Here is a 27093-nt window from a genome sequence, read left to right on the forward strand (position 1 = left end):
GTGAATATCGCAAATATAAATTTTGTGTGAGTTTCTTATTCAAAATTTATCTTTTTGAGGTCCTTTGGGATTTGATTTAATTGTTTGAAATGTGAAATGAAAACTTTCACATATTTAAATTTTTGTTCTGGAGTACTAAGGATTTCTTTTTCCTTGTTGTTTTGGTTGAGGAGTACATGGATTAATGGCAAAAGAAAGAGCCAACCATATGAATTTGTGAAAGGACAGAAGAGTATATGAATAAAGAAAGGTAGATGAATAAATAATAATGATATCGATCCATTTGTTTGATAGGACTATAAGAAAGAGCGTGAAAATTTAAGAAAAGATAGAAATAATTGATACTTCCTCCGGATCAAAAAAAGTATTTACTTAGCTTTTTTTTCTTGGGTCAAAAAAAGTGTTCACTTATTAAATCAAGAAATAATTTACCTTATCTTTCCAGATTTACCCCTATTAAGTGTTATGTGATTAAATCTTAATGTCTATTTAATTAGGGGTAATTTAGTTAATTTACATATTTTTTTTCTTGGAGTGAGTAGTTTTTTAAGGGGTGTGTAAATGACTAAGTGAATTCTTTTTTTGATCCGGAAGGAGTATAAAATAGCGAAGAGGCGTTGCACAAAAGAAAGAAAAAAAACAAATAGTGAACTGCAAATAGAGAAGAATGGAATATGAGTCTTTGATGGCTTGAAAAGTGGGATCTACATCAGTCCATTTGTCAATCAAGCAAATGCCTCACACAAGTATGACTTGGCATTCCTCACACATAGTATAAATTTTCGAACACTTGGAGTCATTTGTCTCGTTTTAGTTGACTTTCTTTATTCTTTTCCTTACGATTCTTTAATAAAGTTGATCCATAGTTTTGCAACAGTTAGGGCTTAAGTTTAAGTTAGAGTTATGCATGTATTAATAATGATAATAAATAATATATGAATTAATTATGAGAAAATTTGTGTGTTATTTTATACAGATTTTTTTATAATTTATATTATGTATTAATTAAGTTGATTTCTAATTTGTAAATCAAACACTATATTAATTTTAAACATGAATGACTCACCTCATAAGTAACTATCAAACACAGTATTACATATGCAGACTTTTAATACATGAATAAATTACTCCTAACCAGCTATCAAACAACCCCTAAGAGGTATGTACGAATATTTTTTTCCGTGGGCGTTGGTCAAGATTCTTTTTGGCATTATTTTGATCTGTTTATGCCTTTACGGTGATTGAGAGGACATTTGGACAAGTTTTGATAAATTTTAAAAATATTTAAAAATAAGTGTTTAAACTCTAAACTCAAACAAAAACAAGTTAGTCACTTTCAATTTGACTAAACTTTCTATTAATTTATCCCTTATATCTTCTATATTCTCCGAGATTTCTTTGGCAAAACAAAATTCCTTTCCCTCCACCCCATTTTTTGTTTCTACCTCTTTTATATAAAAAAATAAAAAAAATAAAAAACTATTACCAGGTATACTTTTTATAGATAACCATAAAGATATTTTAGTCACTTTAGGAAAATAAATATTTCTTAGTACTATTTTATCAAATATATTAACTACTTATTAATCAATTTGAGCACTCATATCCAAATACCTATCTCCGCCTCCCCTCCTTTTTCCATTTCCTTGTGTGTGGAGAACAAAAGAAACTTAACGATGAAGTACTACATAGTAGATGCTTGATTCCATCATTTGCAACAATGACATAAAAGAATTGATGGAGCAACCCCGATCTCCAGTTCAATCTTGGGTCATTGCCTGTGACTCATCGGTATCGAATTAAAGTAGTCCACTCATTTAGCCCATGACAAGTGAGAGACCAACAAGATTGGGCTTGTCAATCCTTAAAGATACATGATTTAATGAATGGGCCCAGGAAATCATCCAGCCATCATCTTTAACAACATAAGTGGCAAAACTTCAACATGGGAACTTGTTGATCATGACAGGATTAATGGTGACATTTTGATACAATGAAGCACTCTTTGTGTCCAGAATACCTTTTATTCCGTCTTTCGTTAAAATTATTTGCTGAAATACAAATTGATAATCAATAAAGAAAACCTCTAGCAAGTAAGAATTACAACAACCCTAATTCTAGTTCAAGAGTTCATCTTCGTAGGTTTGTATAGGGCAAAATCCATAGACACCAAGTAGACGTATTAAAAGATATATGTGGCAATGGTGAAAAGTCAGATTCGAATCAACAAGCGAGGGGCTCCGGAAAATCAGACGAAGCTCCGGATAAGTAATTTGGTAACCCAAAACTTCGTATTTCTTAATCTTTTTGAAATATGTGGGGGATTATTGAAAAAATTATATTAATATCTCAAAAAGATAATTATCATCTTTGAAAGATTGTAACTTAGCCATTGTTAGCGGACAATTGATCTACTCTTGAATAGCCTTAACTAGCTATTACTTCTAATACATATTAATGTCTCTCTTTCATTTGTAACTTATCTTTATTTCTTTAGCCTCTTAACTATTCCTTTATTACCTTTGATTTATGATTTGTCATTTAATCCTCTTTATGGCCAACCAGCCTATAACGTTGGTGCATATTATTGAATAGCAATCAATATAGTGCGATTGATTGCTAACGTTACTGGCTATTAAGAGTAGCCTATTATATTGAATCTTCCTCCAATATATATGTGATAACATATTTTCATTTGAGTGAGAGAAATGAGAAAAAATTCTCCCACTATTCATTTTTGTATGCTGGATTTTCTATGAGATAAATCTTTGTCAGATTATGGCTCCTAATTTAGTACTAGAAGAGCTTGTTGATCTTGGGGATACACTCATACCGGGTGAAATATCCTTAAGAACAGTATCTTAATTGACATGCCTCAAGCTTTCAAGAATTCCTATCATGTTCATGATCAGGCATTTTCTGTAAGATATCCAACAATCTTAAGGATCGGATATTTCTCGCTCTATTCTTACGGAAAATTGAAAGAAAATAATTTAGTGCTATCTGTCTAAGTTCCAAATACGTAACTTATCCCAGCAAGTATTTGGTTGTTGAATGTCTGACTTTATCCCATATACAATTTCAGTTCTGATTTTAATGGAGATAATCGATCAAGTCTTCTGTTAAATAAAATCATCCCTTGATACTGTCTGTGGTAATCATTTTATTGCTAATGACCTAGTGAGTGTTTAGTCTAAAGATGATGGTATCCAGTTAATGTGAGTTTAGTGCATCATCCAACCATATAAAAGTTAGATATTAGATACATATCCTGTCAACATTTAAAAGGGCTGTAAAGTCAATGGTGGAGAAGAATTTATTCGTCTTGGTGATTCAAGAATTACTCAAGTTTTTGGATAAGAAAAGTTCTTCTCAAACTCACATATGAAAAATATTGATTTTAATTGAGGTGTTGCATATTTCTAATGTTCGAACCAATTTGGTTAATGTAAAATTATTAGGAAATGTTGAAGTAAAAATTTCTTTTGAGAATGTTATAATTATTTTAACTTACAATAATATTTTTGTTGGCAAAGAATATTGTAACCATGATTTAATTGTGCTAAATATTTTTTATCGTAAATTTATGGCTTATAAGTATATTGATGATTCTGAAGGTGATGGTCTCGATAAAAGATTTTTTGTTTTAAAGTCCACTTAATTTGGAAATGTGATGATAAGTGAATGCTGGCAGATGTGTGCATGCTTATAAGTAGGGGTGTACATAGATCGAGTAGGTTCGGATTTTTCAAATACCAAATCAAACCAATTGTGTCGGATTTTTTAATTTATAAACCAAACCAAACCAATAAAATTCGGGCTTTTCAACTTCGGATTTTCTCGGGTTATTCGATTTTTTCGGGTTTTTTTCCAAAAAAGTCTTCATACAAAACATATGACTTTTACTTCAAATATTTCTTTAGTCCTAGTAAGATACAACTATATAACTAAGGTGTTTCTTAAGAAAATAACACAAAATGTGAGATGAGTGATGACATCGTATTAAAATATTCAACAAAAAAGATAATAAAATCGATTAAAATAAGTATTGCTAATTAATAAGCCATAAAGAAAATGACTTTAATCTAAATACTAAGTTATGCTAAAAGAAGTACGGCCAATAAGTATTAATTACATCACAAAGAAAAAAAATAAGCTATGTATTTTTACGCTCTAAACCAATTATAAAAAACATAACTAAAGAATATATGTCCAATATTACTGTCATTCCTAGTGTTAGAATTGAATTTCTTTTGTTAGCATTAGTGTTGAGTTGGTTTTGATTTGGACTTTATTTGAGTTACTATAACATCCATGGGATATAAAACTTATTGACTTTCAAAATTCTAAGTTCAAGCTTAAAATAATATGATAAAAGACAAAAAACTATGAAAAAAATTAAGAAATATTTACAAATAAATATTTTTTATGTATAAAATATTTTTAAAATCGAATACACGTAATGTTGGGTCGGTTTGGTTCGGTTTGACTTTTTTTTAGCTAAAACCAAACCAAACCAATTATTGTCGGGTTTTTTTTCTACGCCAAACCAAGTCAAACCAAACCACTAGTCGGTTTTTTTCTCGATTTGACTCGATTTATCTGTTTGGTGCGGTTTGTCGGTTTGCTTTGTACACCCCTACTTATAAGATATGTTTGTGAATGATTAATGATAATTTCTTAATTGGCAGCTATTTTATATGGTGTTTTACTACTTTGCTTATAATTATGAGCGTGTAAAATTATCCTAAAATCATTCTTTAGATTGAAAAAAAAAAATTACACTAGATAATATGTCTCTGTAGTGAAGAAACTAAGAGACAAATTTCCACTTCACTGTTTTATCTTTGATATACTTTTAATGTATAAGTTTGTATGTCACATACCCAATTGGAAAATCTTATGAATTGTGGAAAAGTTATTTCCCTATCATGAAATATTTGAAAGTGTGGGGGTAATTGGTTTACTAAGGTTATGCTAGTTGATTTTGAAAAGAAGTGACTATTGAAAAGTGTTATAGTGAATTAATATTTGTTGTATAGAGGGGTACAATGATGCTAAAGTGGATCTCAAGATCCATTAGTGGTTATGTGTTTACCCTTTTGTGGGGGTGTAATAATATGAGAATCATCCAAATAGACTATATGAAATTTGAGTTTGTGGTTTGGACTTGGCTAGTAATGAGCATAAGATACTTCTTAGTGACTATTGGGGTTGAGATAAAATAAATGTGACTATATATTGTGGTTGTGAACCAGCATTAACTGTAGTGAGAAAATAAATATTACATTGGCAAAACTAGACACATTCGGTTGAGAAATAAAGTGATAAAACAGCTGTTGTGAGATCGAATTATTTACGTAAATAAATTATGTGAAGTCAGAGGTGAACTTGATCAATTCACAGATTAGTAGAAACGTTGAGGGGAATGGAATTTTTTAGTCAATTTGAGAAGGTCAACAATGATGGTAACCCAACCTATGTGATTGGAGATCCCATGAATTAGGTTCATATGGGTAATAACAAGTCATTAGTTGATCAAGTATCGCTATTAAATTATGCCCCTCCTATGGTGTGTGAATATAGTGCAGTTCTGCAAGGCAAAGTGAGACTGAGTTATAAACTCTTAATCCAATTCATATCCTTTATAGGTGATGTATTGCTCTACAGAATACACTTAATGATTGGACCTATATGAGTAGTGGTGCCGCTTCTATGAAATTGTGACAAATTTCTAGAGCACTCATGAATACCAGGACACGCGCATGGCCTCTTAGTACAAAATCGCGATAACGACAAAGATTGTGCGAGTATAATGTGATAGAATAAGACCACAGGCTTACAAAAGAATTCTTGGTTCGTAGAAGTTTTAAATTTCACTAATTATTCTGTAAGTATAATCTTATTTTATCTAGGTCTGGTTCATAGTCTACGCGACACCAGATCAGTGTTATCAAAAGCGAAAAGCGCAAAAAAGCTCTACGGTCAGCTGGGGCTTTAAGCGCAAAGTGCAAATAAAGCGTGGCTTTAATGAAAAAAGGCGCAATGGTGCAAAAGTACAAATCTATATATGTTTAGTCCAAGACTGATAATAATAAGCATGAATAACAAATATATAGACAAAGAAATTGTAAAAACATTACGATAAAGTGAAATATAAATTATCTAGTGTCACCCCTTCAAGAGAGGCTCATTGGCAAGGAAAAGTATGTCTTAGAGCCTTGATGATGACACTGAAGCGCACATAAAGCGAGGCGAAGCGCTCAACATATTTTGAGCCTCGCTTCAGGGCTTAAGCGCGCTTTAAGTGCGCATTTGACAACACCGCACCAGATTCGACGCATTATACTCATATGTGAAAACCCAGCAAAACTTCTCATTTTATTCTATTCCAAACTTCGTATTTCTTATAATCTTTTTGAGATATGTGGGGGATTGTTGAAAAAATTATACTAATATCTCAAAAAGATAATTATCATCTTTGAAAGATTGTAACTCTTAGCCATTGTTGGCGGACAATTGATCTACTCTTGAATAGCCTTAACTAGCTATTACTTCTAATACATATTAACGTCTCTCTTCCATTTGTAACTTACCTTCATTTCTTTAGCCTCTTAACTATTCCTTTATTACCTTTGATTTATGATTAGCCATTTAATCCTCTTTATGGCCAACCAGCCTATTACGTTGGTGCATATTATTGAATAGCAATCAATATAGTGCGATTGATTGCTAACGTTACTGGCTAATAACAGTAACCTATTATATTGAATCTTCCTCCAATAAATATGTCATAACATATTTTCATTTGAGTGAGAGAAATGAGAAATAAATTCTTACACTATTCATTTTTGTATGCTGGATTTTCTATAAGATAAATCTTTGTTGGATTATGGCTCCTAGTTTAGTACTAGAAGAGCTTGTTGAATTTTGGGGATACACTCATATCGGGTGAAATAACTTTAAGGACAGTGTCTTAATTGACATGCCTCAAGCTTTCAAAAATATCTATATGTTCTTGATCAAGCATTTTCCGTAAGATTTCCAACACTTTATAAGTTATAATTAATTGTCATTCCAAAGCGCACCTGAGCGGTTTTGCTCATAGAGAATATTAAGGATTAAAGTCTCCTAAATATAAGAGTACTTTGTGATTATAGGGTCATTTAATTCTTACCTGAGAGTCATGTCCGTTCGACATTTCTATTTAACTAGCCTTATTTTGAACATTGCAATGGACTGATTATCCTATATATAATATTTACTCCAGAGATTGAAAGAATAGAGGATCGATCTCTCTTCCAGTGATTGATTCTCAGGATAGAGCTGATTGATTCTCAGGATAGAGCCCTTATTGGAGGAGGAAGATTACAAAAAAATATTTCAAAAATTGTCACATACAATGACATCCCATATATTACATTTATCAAAGGATTCTATGGAGCAAATTTCCCATTGCTTTCACAAACAAGTAAAGACAACTTCCAAAAAAGGGATTTTTTAATGTGGCGATGGTTCCTCAAAATATGAGCTACTATCCATTTTAAATGTATTTACTCCTATGAATCTGAAATAACAAACTCTAAAATGAGAGAGAATGATCAAGAATTTTATCGTGTATCGACCAACAACAAAAACCAACAAAGACATGTCTTTTCAAACAATGTTCTACTGCAAGAGCTGGGACTCTTGACAAGTATTGTACAAGGGAAAAAATCTCTTCAAACGAATATTGAGTTCAAACTAAAGTAACTAATGTGATATATTCACATAAGAAAATGACCGTGGCTGTTTTTTCAAATCCAAGTGGTTGGCCCCCTTATTGCAACTTGTCTATAAAAGTATTTCTAAGTGGGAACCATACTGGAAATTGCAAAAGTGTTACTGGCTCATAACTGTTAAATTATCAGGAAGGGATAAAGACATTCCACAAAGAATATATATGGACCTACCGAATCATCAAACAACAGGATGACAAGCTAAGTTGCTCTGTTTCTTAGTTGAAACCCTCTAAGTTTTAGCACCTATGTCTCATACCATGTTCTGCCACTCTGTCAAATATCTTTATAATCTTATCTTTCATATATATAATTCATATTTCGGCTCTGTAGTTGGTATTGCCACTTTGGTTAATTGGATCTGGTTCTTTTCAGCTCTAGCCTGCCCTCTTTTTTTTTTTTGTTTTTCTCTTAAAGTCAGCTAATCTTTTCTTGCATTACTGTTACTGTGTCAATTCCAAGCTCTTTGGTTAATCAATTGAAAAAGGGTGATTAGTACCCTTTAACTACTATTAGCTATTAAAGTGTCCCAAAACGGATGAGCAATGGCGGAGCCAGAATTTTTACCAATAGGTGTCAACATGTAGTATATATATAAAAGAATATATTTTTTATCTACCTACGCGGTGTACCTTGGCAAAGAGTGGCTCCGCCACTGCGGATGAGTTACCTGCCATCTCCTTATATAATACTATTGGACATTTCTTCACTTCGTGAGCTAATATTTTATAGTTGAATTAAGCTCAAAATCCATTTTCTTAAGATGGTATATGAGCCAAAATCAGCTCCGTTGTTGTGTTTCTCAATATTGAACGCCAATATTATTTTATCCACGCTCCAGTTGTCCAGACTAAGCGTGCGAGAGGAGTAAAGAACAACACATTAGTTAAAGGAATGAGTTGTTGTCTCGATATGTTATTCGTCTTCACCAACTGTCCAAGTTTGTAGTGCAAGAAAGTGTTAAAATGTCCCACATTAGTTAAAGAAATAAGGTGTTGTCTTCTTATATTATAGACAATACTCATATCATGAGCTAATTTTTGGAGTTGAATTAGACCGGGAGTCATTTTCTTAACGTTAGCATTGATGGAAAAACAACGTGTGCTTTGGGGTTTCTAATCACTGATATATTTTATTCTTCTAGTCTATCTATTGGTTGTTATATTTTCACTTTCAAATAAGATTTGTCTTGATGCAAGTCCATAGCCAGCTCATTCCACCAAGGATTTAGCCCAAAAACTTATCCCATAAATTACACACAATCCCCTACTACTCCACACATCTAATCAAGCACTATCATTCTCTCCATCTCACATTTCTCCTCCAACAATGGCTCATCAAAGAGCACTCCCTCTCATTCTTCTGTCTTTGATCCCACTATTCTTCATTCTTTTTCCTCAAACAATCCAAGCTCAATCTCCAACAGCACCAGCTCCAGCACCCACCGGACCAATTGACATCTTTGCAATCCTAAAAAAACCAGGACAATACAACACATTCATTAAATTCCTTAATGATACACAAGTTGGAAACCAAATCAACAACCAAGTCAACAATTCCAACCAAGGCATGACAGTTTTTGCACCATCAGACAATGCTTTTAACAACCTCCCAAGTGGGACCCTCAACAAACTAAATGACCAACAAAAAGTCCAGCTCATTCAGTACCATGTTATCCCAAAATTCTACACATTTGATGACTTACAAACAGTGAGCAACCCTGTTAGGACACAAGCTACAGGACCAAAAGGTGAGCCTTTTGGACTTAACTTTACTGGACAGAACAATCAAGTGAATGTCTCATCTGGTGCTGTGGAAACAAATGTTTATAATGCTATAAGAAAAGACCCTCCATTGGCTGTTTACCAATTGGATAAAGTTTTAATTCCTGTGGAATTTACTGATGCTAAAAGTCCATCTACTGATGATGCACCTGCACCTGCTGGTGGTTCTACCAAGAAAGGTACTGATGCTGATAATACTACAGCTAAAGAGCCATCTCCAGCAACTCCAAATGGTGCTAAGAGGATTAATGTTGGAATTCTTGGTTTGATTTCTGCTGTTTTCTTGATGGGAGCATTTTCTTGAGGGGCAAACTATAATTATCTTTTGCTTATAAAAAATTCATTCTTGCCATTTGTACTTCCTCTTTTTTCCTTTTCTTTTTTCAAGTTTGATTGGTGTATGTTAATTTTGTCATTTCATTCTTTTCTGCTGTAATTTCTTCTTCATATAAGTATTACAGTTGTACAATCTTGCGAATACAGTTGTGCTTTCTTTTATTTATTTACTTGTTCTCCATTTGGGGGTGGAGGGTAGTTGGAGAGTTAGGTAATTAATGATTTCGAATATCTTGATTTTTCTCTATCATTTACTATTGACAAACATGTTTTGATCTAAAAGAAGATCACATGCAACCTAGACTTTAGAGAACTAAAAAATGTCAACTAGTGGCTTAGTTGGGACGTGAACTTAGAAGTCATTGTTTAGTCGGACAGATCAAACTGACAAACTCTATTAATTACACAATATAGTTATAATTATACTCCTATGAAAGAAGAACTCTACTACAAAACGGAGCTTTAAAACTATAATTATGCTGGTTTCTGTCAACTCTTTCTTGGCCTTTGGAAGATCAATGAGCCGGCTTACTATTATTTTTTTGGACATTTTCTCTTAACAGGCTTGAAACGAATAGAAAAGGGCTGAATTGACCGATCGATGGGTGCTTTTTTAGCCTTTATTAAAATTGCTTTTATGTGGAGCTAACATGGCTTCTAGCTATAACATATCTAGGTCGAGATTTTAAGATTAAGGGAGCTCAAGTTCAACGAAATATCTAGGTGGAGATGTTAATATTATGGGAGTTTAAGTTATTTCGTTGAAGATGGAATTTGTGTTTTACTTTGTATTGCTCCAATTCTTCTATGGGAATAGCAAGGGGGCATAGGCTTTAAGTTACGAGTTCGGGAAAATTAGAGGAGAAACACTATGAGACATGAAGGGAAGGTGTCAATCACAAAACTCATTTACCAGGTGATGCATACTTTGATTCAATTCATGAAGGTGAGAAGGAGAAATTTTAGGTATGCACCATATAATTGGAGTGTGATTGTTGAGGCATTACAGAGATATTCTCCAAAGATAAGAGTAACACCGGTGACTTGGAGAACTCCAGATATTGGATGGATAAAAGTCAATACTGATGGAGCCTCAAGAGGAAACCCGGGTAGGAGTTCATGGGCCTTTTGTGTAAGGGATGAAAGGGGAGATGTGATACAAGCACAGGCTAGAGAAATAGAGGATCTTCAAAGCACCAACACCGAGGCAGAGGCCCTAGCCATTTTACAGGCTCTCAGGTATTTAAAAGACAGTCAATGGGATCAAATAAGGATAGAGACAGATTCACTTTTGCTGAAGAACTCTATTCAAAGGACATGGGAAATTCCTTGGCAAATCATTACTATGGTGGAAGAAATTTGGAGAATAAGTGAGGAAAAAGCGGTGGTGATAGAGCATATTTATAGGGAAGGAAACAAATTAGCAGATCACTTGGCTAATTTAGCTTTGGACACAGGGGACATACAATTCAATTCCTTTCATGACATGGAGAGCCACTGTAAAAGAATTGTGAACAGTGACAAATTACAGCTGCCCTGTCTAAGAATTAGATCATGTTAAGGAGACTGAATATAGGGGGAAGGTGGGAGAAAAGGAGGTCCTCACACTCAAATCCTTTGGGAGGAGAATGTGAAGGATTTGGTTTACACTAACTGTTTGCTAATGGTTGCAGGTACACAAACTAACATAAATGGAGGATTTTAATTCAACAGGTACCACAGAACAACCACACTGAAGGAATACCAACAAGCAGCGAAACACAATGTAATCAGGATGTTGAGAAGTTTTACCAGCATAAATTGCAACTGGTTGGAGGCACTTTTGACAAATGACATGAAGTGGAATTACTGCTCCAAATGATTGAGCACATGGAACACAACAGACCTCTTGAGTACACATGGGCATACAGTTTCTATTTAGTGGTTGTTTCTTAGTTGGTGGTATTAGCACCCCGGGATGCTCATCCTACTGAGAACTGGTCATTAGTTAGAAAATGTACTGCCTTGGTGCATAGAGAAGGCCAAATATAGAGCATGTGAGATATAGAAACAGAAGTTCTTTATGGAGCAATTATTTCAAATTTCATTCTAGTAGTAATTTTTTAACAATTTGTAATATCAAATTAAGACAAGTTATAAGTCTTAATTTGATCATTAGTTTAAATTTTGTATTTTCATTAGCCTTTTGGCTAGAGTTGTACAAACTTCTGGATTTTTTGATAAAATTTATAAAATTAGCCCTAGGCCAAAAGCCTAGTGGACTTTTATTAAAAAAAAAAAAAAGTAGCTTTGATCCAAATTTTGTATGTACCAATTAGTAGCACTTGAGACTATTGTCTCTAAATTTAGAAATCATAAAGTTTAAACCATGAATGTCTCTGAATAGAGTCTTGAATGCTGTCGGTTTACAGAAGTTGGTATCTAATTTAAATCTTATGTCTCAAAAGATTAATAATCATTTTATTAATCTCCTTAATATCTACAATTCATTTTGGTCAAATATGTCTGTTGCCAACGTTTCTTTATATTCAATTTGATCAAATGAATGGTATTGTCAATTGCTTTTATGGCATTTAGTCCTCTTAAATTTTGAACGTTGGCAGATAACCAAATGATTTAGACATAATCTCTCCTTTGGCCTATCTATATGATTTTATGTGTTCATTTTGTGATAGAAAAACTAAGAACCAAAATACCTTATTCTTCCTATTTTCTTTACCTTATTCTTCTTATTTTCTTTAGTGTTGGGTTTTCTATTTCATGAAATCTTTGTTAGATTCTAGCTCCTAGTTTTGTACTAGAAGAGCTTGTTGAATCCTGGGGGATACATCCATACCGGGTGAAATATCCTTAAGGACAGTGTTTTAAGTGACATGCCCGCTCTACAAGTACTTCTAGGAATACCCTCAAACATCGGATTATAACTACATTGAATATAAGTAACAAAACTCGGTCCCGAAGGAAAAGAAAATGATAAAGCATCATAAGCTACCATTTTAGCTATCTCTACACGGTTTTTCTTCTTGTTGTAACTAAAAGCTTTTCCGGTATGTGAGTCTATTGTTTTTTTAATAACCCCGGAACCCGTTCGCTCTCCCTAAACATCCTTATGTTTTGCCGCTAAATGACTTGATAGTGAACCCATTCCCCCATCCTTATTATTCCTACACCTGAACACAAATGTTTTATTACATGTATTACATGTGACTATTTCTTTCTCCCTATCTTTAGTCATGTAATTCCAAAGTTTAGAGGTTGGCTTACAAGTGTGTTCTGGTTGTCTTTGTGATTGTTGTGCTTGTGTATCTCCTATCAAATGTTCCGGTGATTGTGTTTCATCATCATCAACTTGATGAAAGGTTGGGCCAAATCTGTGTTCCATTTCTTCGCTATCTAAAATTGGATTATTTTCACTAATGTCATAATAACCTATATTAGGTGTTTCACCCACAAGTGTATCATCCATATTTCCCCTCCCCCTATTTCCCCTCCCACTAGGTGTACTACTACTTTCACCCCTTCTTTTCATAATTAAATAGCAAGAAATTAAATCGCAAGCAAATAACTCGCAAGAAAATAAATTGTGGAAATTAAAGATAGAGTTGGAACGAAGGTACCAAATTGTCGGAATAAGTCGGATTGTTGCAAAATGTCCAACTCCACCAACACTTTGTTTATATAATAGCAAAATATAAATTGAAACTTGAAGGAAACTTTATAGTGTATAATTGAGAGAAATTATAATTTTAAAGTGGCTAATTGTTGCAAAATAGCTATAAATTGAGAGAAAGTGTAGAGAGAATTGGTGTGGATGAAAATAAAATGGAGAGGGGTTTATGTAGGAGCGGGGGAGGAGTTAAAGTGTTAAAAATAAAAGTTTTAGGGGTTATGGGGGTAGTGGGGGGCCAAAATTGGCGTTTTTGGCCGTTGCCAACGGTCATTTTTGCAAAATGGTCCGTTGGCCAACGGTCATATTTGGGCCCAAATATAAAAAAATAAAAAAATAATTAGAAAGTTTAGGAACCGTACCCGGCCCGCTTGGACGGGTAACCGTCAACCGGTAACCGAGAATCCGGATTCGGTCCGGAACCGGTAGGATCAGGTTCGGGTCTGGAACCGGTTGGATCGGTTCCGGTCACCGATTTCAACTGGTTCAACCGGCTTAGTTGACAGGTTTAGTTGAAACCGTGTTTGGAACACTATTTGAGTGAAGAAAATGAAAATGTATCATTTGAAAGTCACTACTATTGCAAGCTTGAAGAAGTAGTTTTTACACTTTTTAATCTGAAAAGTCAATTTAAATTAAGTGGATGTTGAAAAAGTTTGAAAACATTGGCAGAAATGACGACATGTAGTTCAAACTTGAGATAAACTACTCTCTATTTCAAACATAATATGTGTAACTTCAGAGATTAAGAGTTAAAGCTTTAATCGCGTATGTATGAAGTTCAGACAAAAATATCTGAAATTGTACTTGTACAAATAATATGCCAAAATTCAAATAAAATATGTAACCTTAGACGCAAATTTTGCAATTCAATCACGTATATCTAAAGTTGAGTCTGAACTAATTATGCTTTCAAATTATATGAACTTGGACTATAACTTAAATAAGATACCAAAGGACCTGGCACTTTTGTAACCTAAAAAAAAAAAAAAAAATTGGAACCTAACTAACCCATTAAAAAAAAAAAAAAAAGAACCAAACTAGGTTTCACGCACAGAATCTGTGCGTGAAAGGAAAAAACTGTAATTTTTTTAGTTTGGTCCTTTCATGCACAGACTGTGCGTGAAAGGGGGTATTTTTTTTTTAAGCTATCAAAAATCACGTTTTTTCCATACTTTGAGCAAAGATTAGTCATGTTTCAAACTCCCGAAATATCAATATTTTATATAGAACTTAATATATTTTTTTGAGTACAATAACGTCGGTTCATTACATCAAGTATACCTAAACGTTTGAATTGTCGTTTTAGGGGTTATAAAGTGCCCCGAAGTAAGTTTTATTTGCTTGGAAACTTATCATCTTTAGATCTAAGTGTCATATTTTATAGGATTTTGATTTAAGTGTTTTGAAATAAAAATATTATATTAAAAAATAATTCATTCAATACGAGAGGTTCAACCAAGGTATAATATATGTCATTCAATGCTCCCACCAAGGTTTGATCCCATATTGTTGGTGTTGACACCCAATTTTGTCCCTCCTTTATTTCAATTTATTTCGGGAGCTTCTAATTTATTGACGAGCTAAACACTTTATTTTCACTATTTTTTTTTATTATTATTGCTACTACTATTAATATCGATACTTTTATTTTCACTATTTTTTTGCTATCAACATTACTAGCATTACTTTGTCACAAATCTCAAAAAGGGCTCGTCATCATTCTATTTCAGGGTTTTTTTTTTGTACTCGTTAAAAATAATTATAATTTATCAAGTCCTTTATTTTCTATATATTAATCACTAATTATCATAGTATATATTGTACTAGTTATTAAATTAGAAGCCCAAAAACAATTAAAATAGCGGAGGAAGGACCAATATTTTTCAGCCAAATTAATGGCCCAAAATACAAACACAACATCCATTAATTCCACCTGCCCATATTTTTTCTACCCAACCAGCCCACATTTTCAGCCAATTCAGTCCAAATAATTACCCGACCCGGTCCAGCCCATTCCCTATTTTTACCCTAATCCCTAATCTCTTTCTCTTTCCCCTTCATCAGCCGCCCCCATCCCTTCTCTTCTCTCCCTATTTCATCGTCATCTCTCCCACGCCCCTTCCTCTGCCACTTCCACCTTCCCCTGTTCCCCACGCCCACTTCCCTCTGTCCCCCACTTCCCTTTGTCCCCCGCTCATTTCCTCTTCACGCTCCTCTCTCTCTTCTTCACAAGAAACCCTAGATTTCGCCCTATAAATAATCGTTTCCAAGTCATTTGAGGGAGGATTTTTCGATTCATAAAATTCCCCAAGAACAAGTGGTTTAGCCGCAGAAATCCCCTAGAGATTAAAGTCGAAAACCCCAAAAGTTTTCCAAAATATCAAATTTGCAGTTCGTTGTGATAGTTCAAAATATCGAATCAAAAAATACTCAAACAATTTTTTTCGTCTGTTCTGTTGGTTTCTGTGATTCCGAGTCTCGCAACCTCGGATTTGGTAGTTTTCGAGGTATATCGGAGACTCGAAACCCCTGTTCGCTGCACCTGAAGAAGGTGCGTAATTTTCCTTCCTTTCCTATTTTTTTTATGTGTTTTGTGTTAGTTGATTATTAGAGCATGTTAATTAGTTGGTTTAACTAGGGATTTGTGTGTAACCTGGTGTATTTTTCTGATTTAGGCAATCTAGTATGTTAGTGTAATCGAAGATGTTTGCTGGTAATTAAGTAATGTTTATGCATGTCCGTTTAATTTGATTTGTTTAGATCTGTCGGCTATGTGATATGCTATCTTTCTACGGTAGTAAATTCAGTTTGTCTAGCATGCTTGTGTTAGTTTTAATATGTATTGTTAAGTGTTTGATTAGGCATGCCTACACTGAGTATAGTCGACCTCACCTGATTCGCCTTAATCTGCTAATGCATTGGTTTGTTCTGGACAAGCATATTTATGTTAGCTTGAGCATGATGGTCAATTCAAGCTATTAATGTTTCTATGCTAGTTTAACTTAGCTGATATAGCACACTTGTGTTGGTTTAATCTGTCTATTTTAAACATGAAAGCTCAGGCTGTTAACTATGCATTGTTCAGTCTGTTTGGTTCTCTTTTAGTTCAAGCTACTTATATGGTGGTCTTTGTGAGCTTGTTCATGTCAAATTAAACCAGCCAAGCATGATAGCTAGTTTACTTAGGTGTACTTAAGTGTTAGTTCAATTCGGTTAGCCAAATAGCTGCTTATCCAATTTGTCCCCCCTGTATGAGTGAACTGGCTCTATTGTTTATATTCCTTTCTTCTCCCTCAGTTTTGACTGAACGATTCAAACAACCAGTTCCTATTTATTAAAGATGTTTTAAGTCTAAATGGTTTCCCTTAGCTGTACTATATTTAGCCTGATTCGGTTTTAATGAAGAAAATATACATCACTTGACTTGGTTGTTGAAATTGTGATCATAGTCTAAGCTAGAAATGACATGTCGAGTTTGGGAATCATTCCCTTTTCTAGAATGGTTTTTCATACCCCCCACATTCTGAAATTTGTAGATGATATTTTAGGTTTCAATAGTCACTAAGATGTTCCTTTAAATGTGCTTAAGTGTATGGCAACCTTGATATGCAGTCACTTAGTTCAAATTTGTTAAGTATAATTCTATAATTGATCTTTGCTTATTGATTGGCTAGCTGTAAATAAAGAGAAATCTGTCTAAGTGTTCCCTTTCCCTTATGTGTTATGAAACTTAAAATGGGCCAAGTATGATAGGAGGATTCTATGTTTGCCACCTTATTCGAATATGTGTATCTTAGCAATGATTCAAGATAAAAAGGGATTACGAGTAAACGATATTCATAAGTGTGATTCTGATGTCTGTATTATCATTGTCCAGTCTTTCAAATTCTAAAAGTTAAACATAGAGTAATATGTGAGTCAATCCTATGGTCTGTCGTAAAGAGGAGGCCACTAGAGTGGATTACTGTTTAGGTGATTATTAGTGTGCCTTAGTTTCTCAGCCTTTAATTGAGCTTAAGCCAATAGTTTTCTTTTTTTGAAAATGTAAGTGGTAGATTAATGATGGTATGAGCATGAATATAGTTGCTTCAAGTGTTTGGTGATTTTATTCCATCTTTGCATTGTGTACAGTTTGGATTGGTCTTATTGTAGAATTGAAACAAGACTCCAGATCTGTCCTTGTTTGAACCTTAGGGATGGTTAACAAAATATATGACTTTGGAATATGGCCTTTGGTACATCTGTTGGTTCCTCTTTGTGTTGTTTGTATTCTTTGAAACCATAATCAACTGATGTAGATTGGCCAGGATAAGCCTTCTTGTAGGTTTAGATGCTGTCATACACTCATACCTAAATAACTGCCGAGTTGATTCAGTGTTTGGCAGTCTTAATAATACATGTTGCCTGATTAGAAATTGAGAGCTGATGTTGGTTCCCTTTGGAATAATTCCCCTCCAGTTAAAAGATGATATTTTGCTATAATTCTAATATCGTAAGCCACTGGCAGTGATGATATTTTGCTGTAAATATTGGTGCACTGCCTTGTCAATAATGTAGATTATGAACTAAAATGGGCCTACATGCTATAAAATCCCTCCTGAATTCAGTAGATATCTGCACATCATGTTCAGACTTGGTATGCATCATGAATTGGCAGCACACCTTTTTTTAAACTATGCACGAGTAACATATACAAAATGTCTTATTTGAATTCTTCAAGTTGTTGTATGTTGCCAGTATACTTAGTCTATGATATGTGCATCTTCGTATGAGTAAACAAGTATTAACAAGTCACGTGTATAGTTTGTTATCAGTTTGGCTTTGTTTAAATTTTGTGCGTTGTTGTTAGCATATCTCAGTTGAATGTATACAGGGTGTATACTCAAACATACATAGCATGTATACAGGTCGCTGATTTGGTTGTTTCGAATTTTTACATTATATAGTCTTATTTATGGATTAAACACTAATTCTTTTTCTTTCATTTTTTTGCATGAACTTCACATACGAGTCCAAGAGACTCGTCTCCTTCCGTATTAGGGGTTGGGCTGAAAGCCCAACATAATATCCTCGGGTCATCTTCCATCAGCCATTCGCAGCAATACATATATAAAAATTGTTATTGGGCCAAAGCCCAATAGCAGCCCCTTGAACGCAGCATTTTAAAAAAAACGTGGGCTGAGCCCACTGCCGCCAGTAGCACAATCAGCAGCCCTAAAGTGGGCTGAGCCCATTTTAATATCTTTTGCTCCTTTATTTCATTTTATGCATTAGATTTGTATTTGTGCAACTAACATTTTACTTGTTTTGTTTCCTTAGCTAAATGAACCTTAGTAGAATTAGTATGAAACTTAGTTTCAGTGAAAGGGGTAGTTAATTTAAGAAAGACCAATTAATTCCAGTCTCATTTTTCTTCTTTTACATTATTTATAGTATCTTAATATTTATTTTCAGAACAATTGATTTTTAAAATAGTATGCTTTGAATCAAAGGAATTATGTTTTAGTGTTACTATGTTAGAAATTAAAACGTCACTAACACACAAATATTAATCCAAGTATATTTTATAAATATTTTAGATTGATCCGATTATATGTATTTAGCCAAATATAGTTAAAATAAAGTTAACAAAAGAGAAAAAAAAAAGAAAAAAAAAACTCACCTCGTCTTATATTCTATTTATAGAATAAGTCCAAATCTTTTACATGTTAAAGTTTTTTTTTTGTACAAATTATTATATTTTTGTAAATCTTATTTTAACTAACATTATTTTCCCTTAAAACTTTTAGCGATAATTGTAAGCCATTTTCTAAAAACCAAACGCTATATTTAGCCTTAATTAATTAACCTAAGTTTGGCCGGATAACCGTAGTTAACGGATTCTAAAGGATGCCTAACCCCTTCCCTTTAGGATAATAAAGAACCCTTACCTAGAATCACATTGGTTAAGCAGACTATTAACGGAGGTTTAGTTTTAACTTTACCCTAGTTAACATCTAGGTGTCCTAATTCACCGTTAAATTAATTAGGTGGCGACTCCTTAAATAAAACAAATGGGAATCACCAAAATGTTGTACCTTACTTTAACCCGATTAAAATGGGGTATAACAGTTGGCATAAAAAAGAAGTGAGTAAAAAAGAGAGGCTAAACCACCGAGCCAAATTGGTGAATGTTACAAAATAGACACTTTTTATTTTTTATATTGTTCACTAATGCTATCTAACTCGTTTTCATAAATTGAATTTCGAACCTCGAAATTGACATTCAAAACATCATTACCACGGGATTAGCATCTCGAAATAGATTTTTTATCATTAGATTTTTACTAGAGAAGAATGAAATTTTTGCACAAATTTGGGGCAAAATTCAAATTAAATGGGATAACGGGCATTTTTTGGAAAATCGGCTCGGCCAAACCGCCTTATGTCCGCGTAGATCTCGAAAAAATACCCTGAATAAAAAAAAATCGCGTAAATCGGACATCCGAGCGCAAAGTTATGACCATTTAAAGTTTCAACAATTTACAACTAGTTTTCTACCTATGCTCCGGTCCTTATTTTTTATTTACGTGAGTGAAGAGGCATACGTATACTTGATGTAATGAGCCGGTATTATTGTACGCTAAAAAAATATTAAGTTCTATATAAAATATTTATATTCCAACGTTTTGAAACGTGACTAATCTTCGGTCAAAGTATGAAAAAAACTTAAAGATAACAAGTTTTCAAACTTATTTCGAGGCACTTTACAACCCCTAAAGCGACGATCCAAACATATATGTATACTTGATGTAATGAGCCGACATTATTTTACGCTAAAAAAATATTAAGTTCTATATAAAATATTTATATTCCGGTGTTTTGAAATGTGACTAATCTTCGGTCAAAGTACGGAAAAAAGCTCAATTTTGAACTTGATTTCCAAATAACAAAGATGATGAGTTTCTAAGCAAACAAAACTTACTTCGAGGCACTTTACAACCCCTAAAACGACGATCCAAACGTTTAGGTATACTTGATGTAATGAGCCGACGTTATTGTACGCAAAAAAAATATTAAGTTCTATATAAAATATTAATATTTTGAAGTTTTGAAACATGACTAATCTTTGCTCAAAGTATGGAAAAAACGTGATTTTTGATAGCTCAAAAAAAGAAAAAAATAAATACCCCATTTCACGCACAGAATCTGTGCGTGAAAAGACCAAACTCAAAAAGTTACAATTTGGTTCTTTGTAGTTTGATTTTTTTTTTTGAATGGATTAATTTGATTCCATTTTTTTTTTTTTTTGGGTTACAAAAGCTTGATACCAAAAAAAAATCGATCATCAGCTCACTTGCTCTCCTCATTGAGATGCTAAAAGTAACAGAACAACGGTCCAATGTCAAAAATCCTCGAAAACAATTACTCCTATACTCGATTGAAATAAATTACTAGTTCATATTAGGAAATAAGTATATTTAAAAAAAAATAGAAATAGAAATAGAAATCGAAAAAGGCAAGAACCCTAAAGCCCTAAAACAACTAAACCCCTTCCCCAAGTTTTTCTAAACCTTTTTCAGGCCTCTCTCTTCTAAGTTTCTACAAGGTCTATTCTTCTCTCCTTGGTAAACACATCTTCCTCTTAATTCACCATTTTTCTTTATCTTCATAAGCTTCTCTGTAGTTGTTCGAATAAGGAGCCAGCTGGAACTGAATTTTACTTCCACCGCTTCATTTCTAGGTTTTGTCGGGTTTTAAATTGTTGTTTTCGTACTACACTTGAATAAGGCTATGAATTTATGGCTCTCGGTCTTAATGACTTATCCAGAACGAAAATTTTCTCTTGTATTATATGTTTTAACTCGTGGGCAATCCTTGCCTCACGAGTTAGCTTTTGAGGTTTAAATAGCTCAGTTAGTTTGTTAGAAGTTACTCCCTCCGGCTCAACATAAGTGTCCATTTAGCCCTTTTATTTTGATTCAAAATAAGTGTCCACTTATGTAATCAAGAAGGAATTAACTTTATTTTTTCAATATTTGCCCCTATTTACTCAAAGGCAATAAATAGGCAAGAGTTTTATTAATTAAGAGTTGTTTAGTCAAAATATCTAGTAGTATTTTTTTTCTAGGAGTTAGTGTTTTCTTAAGAGATTGCATCAAGGATCAGCTCTTAGTCCGTTTTTATTTGCCTTGGTGATGGATGGATTGACGCGGCAAATTCAAGGTGAGGTGCCATGGTGTATGCTTTTCGCAGATAACATAGTCCTGATCGACGAGACTCGTAGCGGAGTTAACGTTAAGCTGGAGGGTTGGAGACATACTCTGGAGTCTTAAGGGTTTAAGCTGAGTAGGACCAAGACAGAGTACTTAGAATGTAAGTTCAGTGAAGCACCTCAGGAGGCTGGCTTGGAAGTGAGGCTTGGTACCCACGCCATCCAGAAGAAAAGTAGCTTCAAGTATCTTGGGTCTATTATGCAAGGCAGCGGGGAGATTGACAATGATATCACACATCGTATTGGGGCAGGGTGGATGAAATAGAGGCTTGCTTCCGGAGTGCTATGTGACAAGAAGGTGGCACCACAACTTAAGGGCAAGTTCTACAAAGTGGTGGTTAGACCGACTATGTTGTATGAGGCGGAGTGTTGGCTAGTTAAGATCTCTCACGTTCAAAAGATGAAAGTTGCCGAGATGAGAATGTTGAGATGGATGTGTGGCCACACCAGGAGTGACAGGATTAGGAATGAGGATATTTGGGGCAAGGTGGGAGTGGCCTCGGTGGAAGAAAAAATGCGAGAAGCGAGATTGAGATGGTTTGGGCATGTGAAGAGGAGAGACAAAGATGCCTCAGTGCGGAGGTGTGAGAGGTTGGCCATGGATGGTTCCAGACGAGGTAGGGGTAGGCCGAAGAAGTATTGGGGAGAGGTAATTAGACATGACATGGTGCAGTTACAGCTTACCGAGGACATGACCTTAGATAGGAGGGTTTGGAGGACCCTAATTAGGGTAGAAGGCTAGTAGATAGTCTTGTTATCCTTTCTTATTACTAGTCGCATTATCGCAATATAATTTCTTGTGCTCTGATTTCTGCTATTATCTGTTATTTCTTGTGCTTTGATTATCCTATGTTATCTGTGTCGCTTGCGTTATTTCATTTTCATATCGCTTTGAATCTCTTAGCCTTATCTGACCTCTTTTTATGCTTTTTATTGAGCCGAGGGTCTTTCGGAAACAGCCATCCTATCTTGGTAGGAGTAAGGTCTGCGTACACTCTACCCTCCCCCGACCCCACGTTGTGGGATTTCATTGGGTTGTTGTTGTTGTTGTAGTGTTTTCTTAAGGGATGTGAAAAAGGCTAAGTAGACACTTAATTTGAACCGGAGGGAGTAGCTAGAGAGGAGTAGTTAAGCCTGTGTAGTTAATTGGCCGATTAACAGTGTAGTTTTTTAATTAAGTTGCAGAGTTGAATGAGAGATTTTCCATTTTCTCTCTCCGCTGTTTGTCTTCGTATAGTTCTCCATTGTTTACTCCAAGCTAGTATACTTAGTATTGGTTTGAATCCGGACAGAACAGAGCGAAATGGCCATAAATGATTCATATAGTAGCCGATTCTGGGCATGTTGTTGTTGTATAGTAGCCGATCCTGACTAGTGTGAAATCATAGGTGATTGATTGAAAAATTGGTTGATTATTTACTAATTGCTTTAGGTATCAAGGCAGGTTTTTTTTTTTTTTTTTTTTTTTGGACAAGGTAACAGATATCAAGACAGGTTTTTGATAATCCTTTTGAATTTTTTTATTATTTTTTTCCCTTTCTGATGGTGTTTGCTAGCTTGCTGCTGGCGGTAGATTTTACGAAATGTTATTCTAATAATGTAATAATGCTTTTCCACTTACTTTTACAATTACTTATCAAATATGGTTTGCCAGTTACTTATTAAGATTCAAAATTGATTCATTATTTGCTTCTTGCTAACCATCTAAATATATAAATTTCATGTCTTCCCTCATTTTTTGTCTCCCTACATTTTATGCCATAGGACATCTAGGATTTTTCATAATCTGTATAGAATCATAGTGCACATAAAAAAGGTCCATGGTAGTTTAAAAGTTAGTGAAAGGAAAGTGAGAAGAAATCAAATGTTGAATGGTTACTGAGATTTGAATAAATTGGAGATTTGATACAACTTTAGCGTTATTTTCTTAACAAGCTAGATATGTTAAAGCATCATACAGATGATTTGATGGTATTCTTTTGAGTGTAATAGAATATCTTTTGTCCACCTTTCTAGTGTAGTTCTTACAACAACTACTGCTCCTGGTACGACTACAAAAATCCCTCAATCCAAAACTAGTTGGTGTTGGCTACATGAATATCCTCTGTGTCCAATTTTCTATTGTTATTATATATTAGGATAATTCTTTTATTGAAACCGCAAGCTATCAAAGCTCCTTATGGGTCTTTTTTGGACAACATTGCTTACCGACTGGTCAGAGGTTTCTGATTGCATGCTTTATAAATCCTTTTGAGGATGCACATGGACCAGTCCTTTTCCATATTTGCAAGCTCTTTTACTTGGTAATTGGGAATGATGACTATGGCTGGCTTACTTTCAGGTACTAGCAAGATGAATCTCAACAATGTTAAGGTTCCTAAGATGCCTGGTGGTGGTGCAGGATCTGCTTTGATCAAGTTGGGAGTGGTGGCTGGTCTTGGTGTGTATGGAGTTGCTAACAGTCTCTACAATGTTGAAGGTGGACATCGTGCAATTGTGTTCAACCGTATTACTGGTGTTAAAGATAAGGTAACTGTTTTTCTTGCCCTGTTGGTGGACTTCTCCAGGAAATTATGGTGGTGTTAAAGAGAAGGTATCTGCTCTGTTTGCAGTTCTTGCTATATAGATTGTATTGACTTGACTAGCATCAGTCACCCTCAAAATCGTGTCTCTGTTTTGCAAGTCAAAAACAGAATTTTGTTCATGTCCTTGTGGATCTGACGGCCATATGCTGTAATTTAATTGCCTTTTCTAGTATGGTCTTTATTATTTGACACTTCTCGTGTTGGTTATGTTTGGTGGATATAATTCATGAGGTTCAGTAGGTAAGATGTGCATAGTTCTTTTGTTGGGCAAATTATTTATAAATAATGTCAAATTTCACAAAAATCAAAGTAATACTGATATTTCTGAAATTCTGTCATGTCCAGGCACATTGATGTGTTTTGGATCTGGTGACTCTTTATCTGTGTTCTGCAGACTTTTTCTTTGATTTTGTTATCTTCAATGTGGGTGTTGGGGGCCTAGTGTATGACTTTTACCTGTTAATCTTCTGTTTTTATATGTGCCAGAGGCTTTATTGATAAATACACTTAATGATTTATGAATAGGTTTATCCAGAAGGGACACATTTCATGATCCCTTGGTTTGAAAGGCCAACTATATATGATGTTCGTGCACGTCCTCATCTAGTGGAAAGTACTTCAGGAAGTCGTGACCTTCAGATGGTAAATTCTTCTCTGGAACACGTGTTGCTCCATTTGCAAAATCTTAAGAGGAAAAAAGAAGGGAAATAGAGGGAAACATGTGGTAATTAATGAAGGGGAAAAGTTGGTCATAGTCAACATTTTTTCTTAATCCTAAGAACAGTATGCTTTTGTGGTTTTGGGAGAAATAACGTTCCTTACTTATTTCACAGGTAAGAATTGGTCTTCGAGTTCTCACTCGTCCTGTTGCTGACCAACTACCCACTGTTTACCGAACACTTGGTGAAAACTATAATGAAAGGGTCCTGCCTTCAATTATTCACGAGACTTTGAAAGCTGTGGTTGCCCAGTACAACGCAAGCCAGCTCATCACCCAGAGAGAGGTATTTGCAAGAGGCCTTGCTAATTACATTGTTAATGTTGCTCTTTGTAAAAGTCTTTATTGTACTAGAGATACTTGTAAAAAAAATTCTTCTTTGGTTTCCTGAGAAATTATCTGAAATCATCTCTGTGTTGCTTAATCTTGTGTACTTTGTGTAGAATGTTAGCAGAGAGATACGCAAGATTTTGACAGATAGGGCAGCTAACTTCAACATTGCGCTAGATGATGTGTCCATTACTAGTCTGACTTTTGGAAAGGAATTTACAGCTGCAATTGAAGCAAAACAGGTGGCTGCTCAAGAAGCTGAGAGGGCGAAGTTTGTTGTGGAAAAGGCTGAGCAAGATAAGCGAAGTGCTATAATTAGAGCTCAGGTCAAAATATTTCCATAGCTTAACTTTCCTTGTTTAATTTAGTCTCTCCAGTTACTCCATGATACTGTCATTTTCCCATTGCTGTGCTGATGCTGTTTCTTCTGTGTTCTGCTTTGCTTTTGAAGAAGAAAACTGAAGATTGTTTACCTGGACCATTATGAAACTGAATATTGAATTCTCTCTGTTCTGTTTCGCAGGGTGAAGCTAAGAGTGCTCAGCTGATTGGTCAAGCTATTGCCAATAATCCAGCATTTATCACGCTTAGGAAAATTGAAGCCGCAAGAGAAATTGCGCAGACTATTTCACATTCAGCCAACAAGGTGTACTTGAGTGCTGATGATCTTTTGCTCAACCTTCAAGACTTGAACTTGGACACTGGAAAAAGGTGAAATTGGCTAGCACCAAATAAAACAGGTTCCTATTTCAACATTTCATGTTATTCCTCTACCTGTTAAATTGTGGGGACGCTCCTCCATGTTTCCATAGTGACTGATTGCAGTTCCCAGATTCGTGAACTCTCGAATGGGGAATTGTTTTGCCCAAGGACTTGTTGTCAACTGGAAGTGCTTTTCCTGTTTCGGATATATTATCAAGTGTTTATTATAAGCACATCAAAAGAAACAAAACAACGTTGTATCACAGTTTTTCAACATTTCCTTTCTACTTAAGAGTTTTTTCTTCTGTTAAACACTAACAAATCTTTGGTAATTGCAATTTTTGAACGTATTACTGGAGCAACCTCGATGATAAAGCAGACTAGTGAAGCACCCACTTTTTTTTGTTTTTTTGTTTTTGTTTTTTGATAAGGGTGAAGCACCCAGTTTTTTTCCCTCTATCCCATAAGATTTTTTTTTTTTTGGTGTGACCTTTGGTAGATGGAGTTAACATGCAATTACGTTTCAAACACATCAGACCTTTCATATAGTATGACTATTCCAATTGCTTTGCGAATTGAGTTCATTTGGTACCGAAATATTACATCTTTGGTTATTGTTGTGAATTTAAATTTTGGGTGTGTTCATTATCTTGTTGTCATTGTAAGTGGAGTGACGAACATGCAACTCATTTTTGGAGATCTCATAAAATGAATGAAATTATCAAATTTAGCACAATGACCAGAAAATTAAAAGTTAACCACATAAGAGGAAAAGCAAAGACAGTTATAATGCCCCACGCACACACACACACACACACGCACACACACACCAAAACAAAAAATCTAGGAAGATCAAAACTGAGGACGTCAAGCAGCTTGGTACCTACTTTATTTGTCTTTATCATAGAAAAATTAGACAACAGATTTGAAGATCAA

The 27093-nt window shown here is 34.5% G+C and overlaps 2 protein-coding genes across 3 annotated transcripts; both read left to right on the top strand.

Moving 5' to 3' along the window:
• Positions 1–9019: 9019 nt before the first annotated feature.
• On the top strand, positions 9020–10031 carry LOC132618420 (fasciclin-like arabinogalactan protein 9). The gene has a single exon (XM_060333477.1). It carries the CDS (start codon positions 9108–9110, stop codon positions 9864–9866), a length of 759 nt encoding a protein of 252 aa, XP_060189460.1. The 5' UTR covers positions 9020–9107; the 3' UTR covers positions 9867–10031.
• A 10990-nt stretch (positions 10032–21021) lies between these two features.
• LOC132617132 (prohibitin-1, mitochondrial) lies at positions 21022–26469 on the top strand. 2 transcript variants are annotated; one of them, XM_060332057.1, is made up of 6 exons: positions 21022–21175; positions 24164–24351; positions 24933–25049; positions 25241–25411; positions 25569–25781; positions 25979–26469. In XM_060332057.1, exons 2-6 carry the CDS (start codon positions 24175–24177, stop codon positions 26168–26170), a joined length of 870 nt encoding a protein of 289 aa, XP_060188040.1. In that variant the 5' UTR covers positions 21022–21175; positions 24164–24174; the 3' UTR covers positions 26171–26469. The 2 variants fall into 2 exon arrangements, with proteins under 2 accessions (XP_060188040.1, XP_060188041.1); XM_060332058.1 differs by having other exon boundaries at positions 21135–21156.
• The last annotated feature ends 624 nt before the right edge of the window (positions 26470–27093 follow it).

The sequence above is a fragment of the Lycium barbarum genome, chromosome 11 (assembly GCF_019175385.1).
Source record: "Lycium barbarum isolate Lr01 chromosome 11, ASM1917538v2, whole genome shotgun sequence".
Classification (NCBI taxonomy): domain Eukaryota; kingdom Viridiplantae; phylum Streptophyta; class Magnoliopsida; order Solanales; family Solanaceae; genus Lycium; species Lycium barbarum.

Excerpts from the sequence above, each read along its gene's own strand:
- LOC132618420 (XM_060333477.1), top strand. The coding sequence starts at position 9,108 with ATGGCTCATCAAAGAGCACTCCCTCTCATTCTTCTGTCTTTGATCCCA.
- LOC132617132 (XM_060332057.1), top strand. The coding sequence starts at position 24,175 with ATGAATCTCAACAATGTTAAGGTTCCTAAGATGCCTGGTGGTGGTGCA. Across the intron at positions 24,352-24,932 it reads TTACTGGTGTTAAAGATAAG|GTTTATCCAGAAGGGACACA; the intron begins GTAACTGTTTTT and ends ATTTATGAATAG. Across the intron at positions 25,412-25,568 it reads AGCTCATCACCCAGAGAGAG|AATGTTAGCAGAGAGATACG; the intron begins GTATTTGCAAGA and ends TACTTTGTGTAG.